The sequence below is a fragment of the Olea europaea genome, chromosome 10, assembly GCF_002742605.1.
Source record: "Olea europaea var. sylvestris chromosome 10, O_europaea_v1, whole genome shotgun sequence".
Lineage (NCBI taxonomy): Eukaryota > Viridiplantae > Streptophyta > Magnoliopsida > Lamiales > Oleaceae > Olea > Olea europaea.
Genome location: NC_036246.1, coordinates 22,731,902 through 22,744,780, shown reverse-complemented (window position 1 = coordinate 22,744,780; position 12,879 = coordinate 22,731,902). Strand labels below are relative to the sequence as shown.

Sequence of the window (12,879 nt, the reverse complement as noted above, 5' to 3'; positions counted from 1 at the left end):
AAAAAAAAAAAAACACGAGATTTACTATGAGTCTAATTGTACTTGAATACAAAATTCACATGAAACATTTTGTTACCTTGCCACACCACGGTACTTAGAGACACCTCTCGAAAATCCGCTACTTTGTCGTCGAAGCGACGCCAAGTACTCTTCCTTTGTCAATCTTTGCATTTCCTCAATTTCGATTGAGTACATCTCAAGCTGCATTGTCATCGAATGTTCATTAAAACCCGTTAAAGGAACACTTGATGCACGTGATCCCTTGAATAGAAGAGTGCGACTCACATGTAACATTGAGAATGCAATAAATTCCCATTCGTGCATTCAAACACAATGAACGAAATAACGAATGCCAGATGTCAATTCAAATAAAACACTCGATAACATATGATTGATGAATCAAGTCGGTTACCGGAAAATTCAGGGGAGTACCGGGACCCCAATACTTGAGGGCAGCTAGATCATATGTTCGACCTGCAGATTCCTCGTTGTCGTAGGCACCTATATTAAAATAACATAAACAATTAAACACCAATTATAATTGATTAAAATTTCTTGACTAAAGTTCTGCATGCACAGAGATTTAAATAATAAAAAACACACAAAATCAAAAGTAGAACAGAAAATTAATATAAGCAACTTTTGAACTCACCCAAATAGACTGTGAAGCGACAAATGCGCGGACAGCGATCATCATCAAGAACACAACAGTCATACAGTCAGAAAAACAAGAATTCAGTGACAAATGACATAATTAATTACTGTAAAAGATATGATTAATAATTAAACTAGGATTATAAATTAAAAAACTAAGATCACAGATCTCCTTGATTTCACTTGAATTTTTTATTATTAATTCAAAAAAAGGGAAAAAATAAATAAATAAATAAAGATGTTAACTTTGTTTTCCTTTCTTGTTCTGAATGCTGTTCCATATACTCTTATCCCACAAGTGTGCTTCAAACCTTCCTGTCCATCTGTGCCTGCAAAAAATTAAATTTTTATTTTCAGAAATCAAAGATGACTATAAAAATAATTACTTGCATGCAAGAGAAAAATTCAGTTTATTCCATCTGTTCAAGTGTATGTATAGGTGTATATATAAAAATTGAATTACCTGGTGACACCTCTGAAAATGGAGCTTCTTGATTTAGTAGAAACAACAGAATCAGCAGCAGCATTCTGAATTTTCTTGGCTCTGATACGTTTAGGCTTTAACTTTTTTTGGGTTTTTGGTGAATTGATGCAAGAAGAAGATGAAGAAGAAGACGAATAAGAAAGTGGTGGAGGAGGAGGAGGAGGAGGAGGGGGCCTCTTCATATTTGAAGCTCTCTCTCTCTCTCTCTCTCTCTGTGTGTGTGTGTGTAGAGTGCAATGACACAGTAGAAAATGTTTGTGCTTAGAGAGAGAGATGGGTGGGTTGGTGTAGAATCAACAGAAAAAGGCTTGTTTTCTGGTCAACTAGAGTTGTTTACCCAATTAAGTGTGTGTGTGGGAGGGCAAGAATTAATAGCTTTGGTTTAGTGTTTATATTAGAAAGGAAAAGGAGGATATATTCGTTTTTAGTTTGCAATATTAGACACTATTAACGATGTAACTAAATTCATTAAAATATTAAAGAGAATATTCGGTGTGTTGGACTGAAAATTAATTATCGGACAACGTAATAAGCAAATCTGTATGCATCTCTGTATTATTTTCATCCGAGCTTCCACAAATATCTCGTGCGAGCCCGTCTATATTGCTTTTGTCTAGTCAAACATGCCTAGCATGTAATAAATATGGGAATACTTATCTTTACTTTGTGGAGTTTATTTATATGTAAAGGGTTTATGTTAGACCTAGGGTAATGTTAAAGTTGGGGTAATTAAACCATAGTAAATCAAGAAGTGAACACTTGGCCAAAAGGCTCAAATCACAGGCATGCCACCAATTGCCTTGGTTCAGCTCACTGGTTTTCTTGGAATATCTTTCTCTCTCTAGAAATTTAAATACAATGAAAAGTAAAAATAAAATAAAAAAAACCCAAGAGAATTTATTAAATTATAGCTTTGTAGGTGAAGAAGTGGTTAAATTGTCAGTAGATTCCGTAGAGATTAGAAAAGTTTTCGATTTACATGTAATATAATATTTTACGGAAAATTGTGTAGTTAAAAATAGAAGAGAGAAAAATTGAATGTAATAAAATGTAATAGAGCCAAACGGGGGCTAAATGGAAACTAATTAAATTTTACATTTTTATTTTAAAGTTACTTTTTGACTTTTCAATGTTTCTTAGTTACTGAAAAATAACATCACTCCATGCCACTACAATAAATGCGCGAGTCAACAATAAAGAATGAAAAATAATCAACAATGACTTCAGTAAACATCCAAATTAAGCAATAATGGATTATGAACGGATAATTATTTAGAGTCAAAATGAGGTGAAAGTATTCCATGAACACCACTCCAACGAGGGTTTGGTCACTAAGATATAAGACTTCTACCTGCGGGAATTGAAGAGAATTTATTTGACAACTGAAACGAAGCCTAGCTGAGCGATAAAGATTAAGATTATCCGTGTACCCAACCCATAGAAGCCTAACTAAAGGAACATTTTCGATTAGAAGTAAGCTGCGAGAAACCAAGAGTTACTAAGCCCATGTTTGGTTCTCATTCTTTCCTCATTAAAATGAAAAATATGACGGTTATCCATTACATCAAGCCACCAAATTTGAATTTCTATCTCTTTTGTGGAACCCGTAACGATTATATTTTTCATTATCATTCTTCCAAAAATGAGAAACAAACGGAGACTAAGAAAAATTACATACTTCAACTGATTCATCTTCTTTTTCTTCTGGGCGATGGGACGGAGCTTGAATACAAGAACTTCGCTCAAATTACTTTGCCACAAAATCTTCGAAGCGTAGGCGTGGGAATCGTACGAACTGATTAGATGTGGGAATCTCCAAGAAGGCATGTAAAACACTTTCTTAAAGAACTACCTTCAGTTTTGCACAATAATTCGTAAATCCCACTTGAGAAAGGGAAAAAGTGAGCCTAAGTAGTATGCGTAAAATTCATCATCATTTATCAAAGCAAATTTCAATTTTATAGTCGCACGACAACAAATAATTTACCATATTAAAATTTTTACAATGATGGATTAGGCTCCAGTTTCTATATGAAGAGTCATTTTTCTTTTGACCCCCTGAAAGTGAAGATACAAAACACAAAATTTGCCCACCCCCATTCCATTATAAGAAAAAGAAAAGCTCTGGTATCTTGCATGCTTCCGAGTAAATTTGACAACCCGAGGGAAGCTTGTTTTCCATAAAATCCACTGTCATTGTCCAGAAAATGCTCTTGCCAACCTCTTTACAGTCAGTGAAAAAAGCCAACCTTAACTGAAATAAAAAATTGTTTCAGAACAGAAATCTTATTTTCCGACAACTGATACTCGTTACAGAACATTCTGATTCACTTTCATATGCAAAATAAGGGAAAGTAAATTCTTACCTACCAATAAGTAAACTGATACTTTACCTGAAAGAGACGGCACTGATCCACATACTGTAGATACCATGATCTTTCACGCTGCACGAGTAGAATTCAAAACTATGACAAAATATTTGAACAAAGGGCGTGACTTGAACAAATTGTAAAGGATTAAAAAGATTCGAGGCAAATTATTCATGATAGATAAGTATCATCTAAATTTGCTAACAATGAGCAACTGGACTCCTAACAATTGAAAAGGGGGCCAATGAGAAAGCCTAATACCAAACGGGCTCATGCTAAGCGCCGACTGAAATACACAAGCAAAAAGAGAGATGATATTCACCCCTAATATAACATTGATATTTCATTTTATAACATACACTGTGATTAAATAACGAGTACACACATAAAGCAAGTTCATTGGTCTGGATGCTTCATTTGCTTTGAAAAACTCAAACAAATTAGTAAAGATGGTAAAGAACTGATTCGCTTGTTTTTGTTCGATTAGTTTAACAAGTGTGACTTCCACGAGAACTGTATCAGTTGATTTTATTGATGATTGTGTAGCCTTCCTTTTTGGTGTGAGTACCTCTCTGAACTCTAGCATCAGGTGCATTTTACTGGAGAATTGAGTTCAGTTTCTAATCCCACCAACCCAGATTATTTGCCACCCTTAGCATAGGGCATATGGAACTCAATTTGACATATCACTACGTTGGCTGAAATTGAATACCATCCAATTCCTTGCCCAATCACGTCCAGTCATTATTTAATCTTAATTTTTCTCTTCCAACATGTTTTATATATACATGTCACTTTAGTGATTGGGAGCTTCCTCGGGTCGTATATGTCAGCTTTTTAAAAAGGTGAAAACTCAATTAGGGGCATTATGCAATGGGAAGTGAGAAATGATTAATTCCTTATTATCCAAAAAGCGGGGAATGAAAATGAAAAACACAGCGGAAATGCATGGGTAGGCTAAGAGAGTTTCTCAACAAAAATGAAAATGAAAACCAGGTGCAACATAGTGAAGCAAGAAAATAGAGTGAATGACATGATTCTCCACTTACAAGTATCTATCATCTGGACTGATTTCAGGAAACAAATTGATGTAAAAGCGAAAACCATCAGAGCTAACATCTCGGCACAGAAATCCTGCAAACAGAACTTAAGAGTAGGTTCTCCAATATTTTAGGAGCTTCTACAAAATGATGCTGAAGGATGTACCTTTTCCTTCAGCTGCAAGGAGATACTCCTTAGCCATAGCAGGAGCAACCCCGAGAGTCATCGCTGCATCACTGGCACTGATCCCAGTTCGTGTAGCATCAGGCTTCAATACCAAGGACCTGATCCTAGAAAATACCTACATGTCCAAAGCAGATCCTGACTAATTTCTTTTCAGGAATTAAAACAGTGCGAGAGAAGTTTCTATTAAAAAAATGCAAACAAAACTGCACATGCTTAAAACATTACCATTTCAAAAATCAAGAGATCCAAAGAAAATCAATATTTAATTACTCAAAGAAATGTGCTTTGCACATGTCGTGGATACTGTACTTCAATCTTTGTTTTATTTGCTGGTTTGACTTGTGAAGTTCTTCAAAAATGTTTCTTTTTATCTATTTCTTTCCTTCAGATCTTTTACTCATCAAAGATAAAATATTGAAGGTGTAACCTTGCATATTCTGTCATCTATAAATTATTGTTCTATTTGTTTCTGGTTGATCTTAAATTATGAAAGTACCCACGACTGTAAACGAAACATGAATATACATCTTAAACCATTTAATATAAGGAAATAACCTCATCGTCACTGTGGGTCTTATTCTGGATGACCATGACACCGCTATCAAATTTCCGAAGCATTACTGGGCTGTTCAAAGAGAAAAATTAAAATTATAAACGCTGTAGTGCAGGATTTGTGACAAGTTCACAAAAACAACAGATGATTGAGAGTTACATTAAGTGTTATAATAATCTCCCTTCACTATCACACTAGTGGATTGACTTCAATGTGACATAGTACTCACGTGTCAAATTTTTCCCATAGAGAACAAGCTTGTCGCAAATCATCAGGTGAGATCAATTCTGTACAAGAACACAATGCTGTCATAATATCTAAGCAAGAAGTAGTAACACAAATATAAAAGCATAAATTTCCAGCAAAACAAATGTGGAGGGGGAAGAAGGAAAGATAGGATAGATAAATCACAAAAAACCTGTGCCACGGGCTCGATTAAATAGGCAATAAATATCTATCAGATTAATCATTCCTCCAGCTCTCTCTAGTGGTTTCTTGACAAAATCTGCCAACTAAGAACCAATGGATACTGAGTCACAAATAGCCAATGTAAGAACTTCCCCAAGTCAAATAACAAAAAATAACATCACCAGCAGAAACTATCTCTGTCAATAAAAGATGAAAATTAGAAGAGGAAAATTCTTTCTACCTCATTTCACTGTTTATTTATTTATTTTTGACTGATCAAGTAATGTACATGGCAATTGTGCTAGCTATTTATGAGGCTAAAAATTAAAGCTTACGCAACTTTACTCATCTCAGTACCAAAGGGAAATCTGATGGCATAAAGGAAAAGGAATAAGACAAAAATAAAACTTTTTCCCTTGATTTTGGAGCATTATTATCCCAAACCATGAAGCATAGATACAAACACAGTCACACCAACATTTGTTCTTGAGTTTCCTCAACAGTACACATTTGTTCTTTGGGTAATGCTGTCCTAAGGAAAAAAGTTGTGGGTGCCCTTAGCCGTGTTGCCACTTTCATCCTCAATGTGAACAATAAAGTGGTAGGTTTGCGAGAATTAAGGATTAGTATCGTAATTGTCCAGAGATTTTGTCATTTTTAAAGACCTCTTAAATAGCCCAAATATAAGTCATTCAAACTTTAGGAATGATTATCTTTTCAAGGGAACTAAATTAACCATTCCTCATACTTAGGTTTCTTGTAAAGTTTTAAGGGAATAGCATGTTGAAAGCCTATTTGGACGTTTTAGCATGGATAAGACCATAATCCTAATGGAAGATAAGTCTTATGCACCTTCCCTGAAAAGGGATGATGCTCACATTGTCTCACAATGTCATACTGTTAATTAATTACAACTAAGAACAGAACAGTGAGTTATCTTCTCCAATTTCTATCCCACGGATCTCTTAGTGTGATCTGAACATGGACTTCCTCCTAGAGTTGCTAAGAACTGTTCCAGATCATGATAGTATTTAGTATTAGTGAATATATTTCTAGTCACCCTATGTTCCAAATATATTAATCCTTTCTGTGTTGCTAAATTGGTTTTTCAAGAACTTCGCCACTTGCATTGGCTACTCCCTTCAAATACTTTCAAGAAAATCCTTTCTGTGTTTGACAGGAAACTTATTAGTTACCTTTGAATAACACTCTAGAATTGTTATGTATTACTTAGAAATATTCACAGGGTTTTCACCCCCATATTAATAGTCAAACAGAGTTTGCTAACTGTAGTCTTTAAGCCTTGCTTATGCTCAGTTGGCAAGAAGCTCGTTACTGCAACCTTGTCTTGCCTGCAGCTAAGTTAACATGTAAGTCCTTTTAAAGTACTTGCACTGTTCATTGGTTTGATATAAAAATGCTCATGTGCAAATAGATGCACTTGCAGTGTTCAATATCCGGGTTCAGATTGGTGGGTATAATTTAGACATAATAAGTAAAATAACAGAGACCACAAAATAAGCATGTACCTGACGAGATAACTGCTGGTGATACAAAGCCCCGGCAGACTCTTTCGTAACTGGAGAAGCAATACCAACACTTAATAACCAATCTTGCATCTCTTCTTTGGTACCCATGTCATCATCGTTTGTTTCACCAGTCTGATTATTAGAGCCTGACAGTAGCTTTAACCTCATCCTCTCAGCTAGCACAACCATCTCCTTAGCTTTGCTCTATTGTTAATAAATATAAAAGCAGAAGATTCATAGGCGGAAAAACAAGAAGAAACCACAGTATAAGAGGACAGGTCTGTTCTCCGTTCTATGCTAACAGACCCTCTTGTAAACCATCAAACACCATCTTTTAGTTTCCATACACGTTAATAGGTTGTATATACATATACCAATTCAAAAGAGTTATATTTTTGACATTTCCAAGGCTGTTTCAGAACACTCAATCCATCACTGATAGCTGAGTTGTTCGCAAAAATACTAAGCATTGGGCCATGCAATGTAAAGCGTTTGAATAATTCACAATAAAATGGTGTATAAAAATGTTCTGGTGATAATTTAGAATGGAAGAATCAATAAAAAGCAACCAGCACGTTGCATCAATCCTTGTACCTCCTATCAAGATTAGAAAACAACATTTCACTTGAGATGAAGATAAGCAAAAGTGCAAAACCCAAAATTTACCATTTCTTCCTTAATTTGTCAATTTTCTCACCCTATGTTCCAAAACTAACACCAAACACGGAGGCTCAGCTGATTATCTGCTAAAGTCAAATGCTAAATTCGATAATTGGGAAATTATAACATTTTTACATACCATGAGAGCATTCAAATCCTGAAAGGCATCCTGCAAGCTCTTGTCAGTACTCTCCCACATCTCCTGCTCCTTCCTCAAAATCCCTGACACTCCGACCACAGGCACTTTCAAAGCCAGCGACTCCGAACCTTCCCCCGATCCAGACCCTAGTCCCGACTCAGTAGCGGACCCACTCGTCTCCCAGGCCCGCCCTCTCCAGGCGTCCCAAAATTTCCCCAAAAACGAATCGATGTCCGTCTTGCCCCTCAATATCAACGTGATCACCAAAGATTTCAGTCCCTTTTCCGAGACATGTCCCTCCGGAGTGGTCGAAACCTGGAATCGGATTCTTGGGCTGTGGAACATGGACTTGATCGATTTTTTGGTGGAGAAAATGTGCTGAATTGTGGAGAGGGGTATATATACAGCAGTGGGAGTGTTGGAATCTGACGAGAGCCAGAGTAGACGGTGAGTCGTGAGTATGAGAAGACCGGATTTCAGGAGTGGAAAGGCCGAGAGGTCTTCAGAGTGGAGGTCCACAGTGGAAAGGAGAGAACACTCCACTTCGCCGGAGTCCAGAACTGGGCGGCCGCTCGCAGTGAGTTTGGCGGCCGGAAGAAAGTTTCCGGCCATGCTCCGAGTTGGGATTCAGTTGGAATAGATACAGAATCCAAACGCGAAAAAACCTAAAACACGGTGGTCTACTCTACTTTATTTGAGTGAATTATAGCTCTAGTCCGCGTTCTTTACATAATGTTTCAATTGGAGAGTCTCTAGAAACACAGGTTCTGCTTCTTGCAGTTTCGTCCCTAAAATCAATACATTTTAAGAAAAAATATTTAAGTATCAATCTCATCGATTTTCATACCAAATCTCATCAATCGAATCACCATTTTGAGAAATACGAGACATCTAAGTTATACAAGTAAAGAGATCTATTCATTGATAAGAAAAAAGAAAAAAATATAAACGGGGATTGAATTGATGATAAAATAGAATTCTTGTCGCAAACGGTGATTTGTATTTCTTAATACTATTAACCTCACCTTTCATAAATTAGCAGCCATGTTAATTATTGACGGTTCCAATCCAAATTTAAGTTGTGCATTAAAAGGCAAATAAAGGACGTCATAAAAGATTCGTAGTAAGTCAACACGAGACTAGAGACGTTAGATAAATAACCTGAAAAATCTTTAGTTCTCAGATCAAATCGTGCATGAATTATTCTATAAATACGGAGAATTATTTATAGAAATAATATAGATACAGTATTGACAATAAGGTGCAATTTTTAAATTCATTGTGTCAAAAATGAAAAATCTATGAAAAAATGTTATATGTCTTCTAACAACTCTCAATTTTTTCTGTGCTTGCAGCAGATTTTCTTTGTCATTAGTTTCTTCCAAAACCTTAAACATACGCGTCCGCTCCTTCAATTGTAGATATTACTTCCTCACTTCAATTCTAATCAACATCAATTCGACCAACTACTACTTCGGCAAATCTGTGATAGTTTTATTTTATTAGCATAATAATGAGTTGTCCTATTATTTAGGATTTTACTCTGTTTGGTTATCATTTACCTGTTCTTTAGGCCCAAGTAACAATAGATTGGTTAATTGTTGCTTTTTCTATCAAGTTTGTTGGTTGTAATGCCTATATAAAGGCAATCACATTATGAATAAAAACAAAAAAAAATTCTCTGATAAAGTCTTCATTTTTACATCTATTTTGTTCTCTTTCTGTAACAAGATTTTTGTACCTGTTTTCTCTATTTTAACAGTGGTATTAGAGCCACAGGAGGAGAGAAATTGATGTTAAGAGTCTTAAACCAATAAGGTAGAGAGTCCAAGATTCCAAAAAAGGGGGGTAGCAGCCTTATTTCCAAAATAACAAATCAGTGCGTTGTATTCACAGCAACAACTGGAAGATAATGGCCTCTGAAAGTTTCATGCAACCCGCAATTCCACGTTTTGATGGTCATTATGACCACTAGAGCATGCTGATGGAAAAATTTTTAAGATCCAAGTAGTACAGGCAGGTGGTTGATTCAGGGATACCAGAACAAGCAGTTGGGATGGTTTTGCCAGAAGCACAGAAGGCAGAGTTAGAAGGACTGAAACTTAAAGATTCGAAGGCAAAAAACTACTTGTTTCAGGCAATTGATCGTCCAATCTTGGGAACAATTCTTAGCAAAGAAACCTCCAAGCAAATTTGGAATTCAATGAAGAAAAAGTATCAAGGTTCGTCGACAGTGAAGCGTGCCCAGCTTCAAGCTTTAAGAAGAGATTTTGAAACTCTACAGATGAAACATAATGAGTCTGTAACTACTTACTATTCTAAAACTATGGAAATAGCAAACAAAATGTGTTTCCATGGTGAAAAGATGGAAGATGTAGTCATTGTTGAGAAGATTCTACGTTCTTTAGCTCCAAGGTATAATTATGTTGTTTGTTCGATTGAAGAATCTAAAGATATAGATTCTCTGTCACCCAATGAACTTCAAAGTTCTTTGATAATTCATGAACAAAAGATTACTCAAAGCACCACTACAGAAGAGCAAGCTTAAAAGCCTCCACTTATGTTGGGTCCTCAAGTTCAAGGGGAAGAGGTCGAGGTCAAGGTAGAGGAGGAAGTCGAAGAAATGGAAGCTGGAGGCATCGAGATGAATCAAAATTTCAAGGCAAGTGGAGAAAACATAATCAGCAAGTTGATAAATCCAAAATCGAGTGTTACAGATGTCACAACTTTGGCCACTACCGTTCTGAATGTTATACCAAATTGCCTCATGACAAAGAAAAATGGGATAAATCAAATTTTGTAGAAAAGAAAGAAGAAGAAACCTTACTAATGGCTATTCAGGTCAGTGACAACAAGCTGGAACTGAACATATGGTATGTTAACACTGGATGTAGCAATCATATGTGTGGTAACAAGTCTTTCTTTTCTCATTCAAATCAAGATTTTCGAACAAACGTAAGCTTTGGTAGTCATCATTCACAAGTCACTGTTTATGGGAAAGGGTGATATTCAAATGAAGACAAAAAAATGATAATATTGAAACTATTTCAAATGTCTTTTATATTCCTGATTTGAGAAACAATATGTTGAGTGTGGGGCAACTGATCACAATCTCTACGCCAAAAGCCAGTGAGAACGGGGTTCCCTCATGCTAGTCCTTTCCGTGGTGCGATAAGACCATAGCACNACATCTTGCAGGGCGTGCTGAGCTTCTTCTTTGTTTAAACACCTTAACAAAGGTGTAGAATATCTCCGTTTGTATAGTACATCATCCATGAGTGTGTACCTGGCCGACCTGATTCGGAGCTTTCTAGCCTCTGCAGAGTTTTCGGGACATTTCCCGATTTTTAGGTAGGCAATGATCTCGTCCTGCCAAGTTGGTTTGGGGCCTATTATCATAAGGACCACTTTAGTCAGCTCGGTGGACGGTAGGGATATTCTTCCCATGGAGATGCTATCGAACTCTTCGATTCCCTCACTGTTGGCTAGGCAGGCAGTGCGTCGGCGTGACCATTCTGAGATCGAAAAATTTGTTTGACTTGGGTGGTGTTGAACCTTTCAAGTTCTTTCTTTACAACTCATAGGTAGTTGTCCATTCTTTCTTCTTTCGCCATATATACACCGTTGACCTGATTCACGACTAGTTGGGAGTTGTTGTGTATGATTAGGCCCGAGATCCCCAACCTTGAGGCCATCCTTGCTCCGGCAATGAGAACTTCGTACCCAGCCTCATTGTTTGAGGCTTTAAAGTCAAATGGGAAGGCTTCGCAGAATATGCGATGTTCAGGGCTGATTAATACGATGCCTGCCCCAAATCGTTCTCCGGTGGATGAACCGTTGACATAAAGTTTTCATGGGATTTCTTTCTGTAGTTCCTCGGTTGGGACGTTGCAGAACTTAGAGACAAAGTCGACGAGTGCTTGGCCTTTGATGGAGGAACAATGCGTGTATTTGATGTCGAATTGTCCGAGCTCGACTGCCCATTTTACCGTTTAACCTGAAGTCGGGTCTTTGCAGTGTTTGCCTCAATGGAGAGTTGGTGTGGATCTCAATGGGGTGTTCCAAGAAATATGGCATCAGTTTTCACGTTGCCATTAGCAGAGTGAATGCCAGTTTCTCTACAGGGGAATATTGAGGTCGACTTCGTGAAGCGCTTTACTTACGTAATAGACCGGGTGTTGAACGCCGTTTTCTTCTCAGGTTAGAACGACACTAATGACATGCTCTGAAACAGATAAATAAAGCTTCAGGATCTCGCCCGCCTTAGGTTTTGAAAGCAGCAGAGGCTAAGCTAGTTGTCTCTTTAGCTCGTTAAAGACATCCTGGCATTTTTTGGCCCATTCGAACTTTTTTCATCCTCGTAATGTGTCAAAGAAGGGTTTGCAACGGTCCGTAGACTTGGAGACAAACCGACTGAGGGCGGCAACCCTTCCTGTTAAACTTTGTACCTCTCTGGGTTTGGTTGGAGGCTTCATTTGGATGACAACTTGTATTTTTTCAGGATTTGTCTCGATTCCTCGATTGTTTACAATGTAACCTAGGAACCTTCCAGAGCTGACCCCGAAAGCACATTTCCTTGGGTTCAACTTCATTCCATACTTCCTCAATATATCAAACATCTCGATCAAGTGCTGATAGTGGTCCTTGGCATTAATGCTTTTGACCAGCATATCATCAACATACACTTCCGTTGTTTTTTCGATCTGCTGGGAAAACATGGAATTCACAAGTTGTTGGTAGGTGGTGCCAGCGTTTTTAGACCAAATGGCATTACTTGTAGCAGTAAAGACCTCGGTCAGTTACAAACGAGGTATGTTCTTGATCTGGTTATATCCAAAATACGCGTCCATGAAGCT

At 37.2% G+C, this 12,879-nt stretch overlaps 2 protein-coding genes across 3 annotated transcripts in view; both read right to left on the bottom strand.

The window, feature by feature from the left end:
* Nucleotides 1-1,320, bottom strand: part of LOC111400413 (ethylene-responsive transcription factor WRI1-like) — a 3,915-nt gene extending 2,595 nt beyond the window's left edge. The window contains exons 1-5 of the mRNA XM_023027831.1: nucleotides 1,118-1,320; nucleotides 901-983; nucleotides 653-661; nucleotides 413-501; nucleotides 77-201 (exon numbers count right to left, since the gene is read on the bottom strand). Coding sequence (XP_022883599.1) covers nucleotides 77-201; nucleotides 413-501; nucleotides 653-661; nucleotides 901-983; nucleotides 1,118-1,320 — 509 coding nt within the window. The remainder of the gene's footprint in view (nucleotides 1-76; nucleotides 202-412; nucleotides 502-652; nucleotides 662-900; nucleotides 984-1,117) is intronic.
* Nucleotides 1,321-3,052: 1,732 nt separating this feature from the next.
* LOC111401529 (vacuolar protein sorting-associated protein 36) lies at nucleotides 3,053-8,696 on the bottom strand. 2 transcript variants are annotated; one of them, XM_023029301.1, is made up of 9 exons: nucleotides 8,024-8,696; nucleotides 7,225-7,428; nucleotides 5,706-5,799; nucleotides 5,517-5,574; nucleotides 5,290-5,359; nucleotides 4,714-4,849; nucleotides 4,557-4,641; nucleotides 3,505-3,582; nucleotides 3,053-3,392 (listed from the first exon to the last, which is right to left on the bottom strand). In XM_023029301.1, the coding sequence occupies exons 1-8, from the start codon at nucleotides 8,633-8,635 to the stop codon at nucleotides 3,528-3,530; spliced, it is 1,314 nt and encodes a 437-aa protein (XP_022885069.1). In that variant the 5' UTR covers nucleotides 8,636-8,696; the 3' UTR covers nucleotides 3,053-3,392; nucleotides 3,505-3,527. The 2 variants fall into 2 exon arrangements, with proteins under 2 accessions (XP_022885069.1, XP_022885068.1); XM_023029300.1 differs by having other exon boundaries at nucleotides 3,532-3,582; nucleotides 8,024-8,695.
* Nucleotides 8,697-12,879: the final 4,183 nt, after the last annotated feature.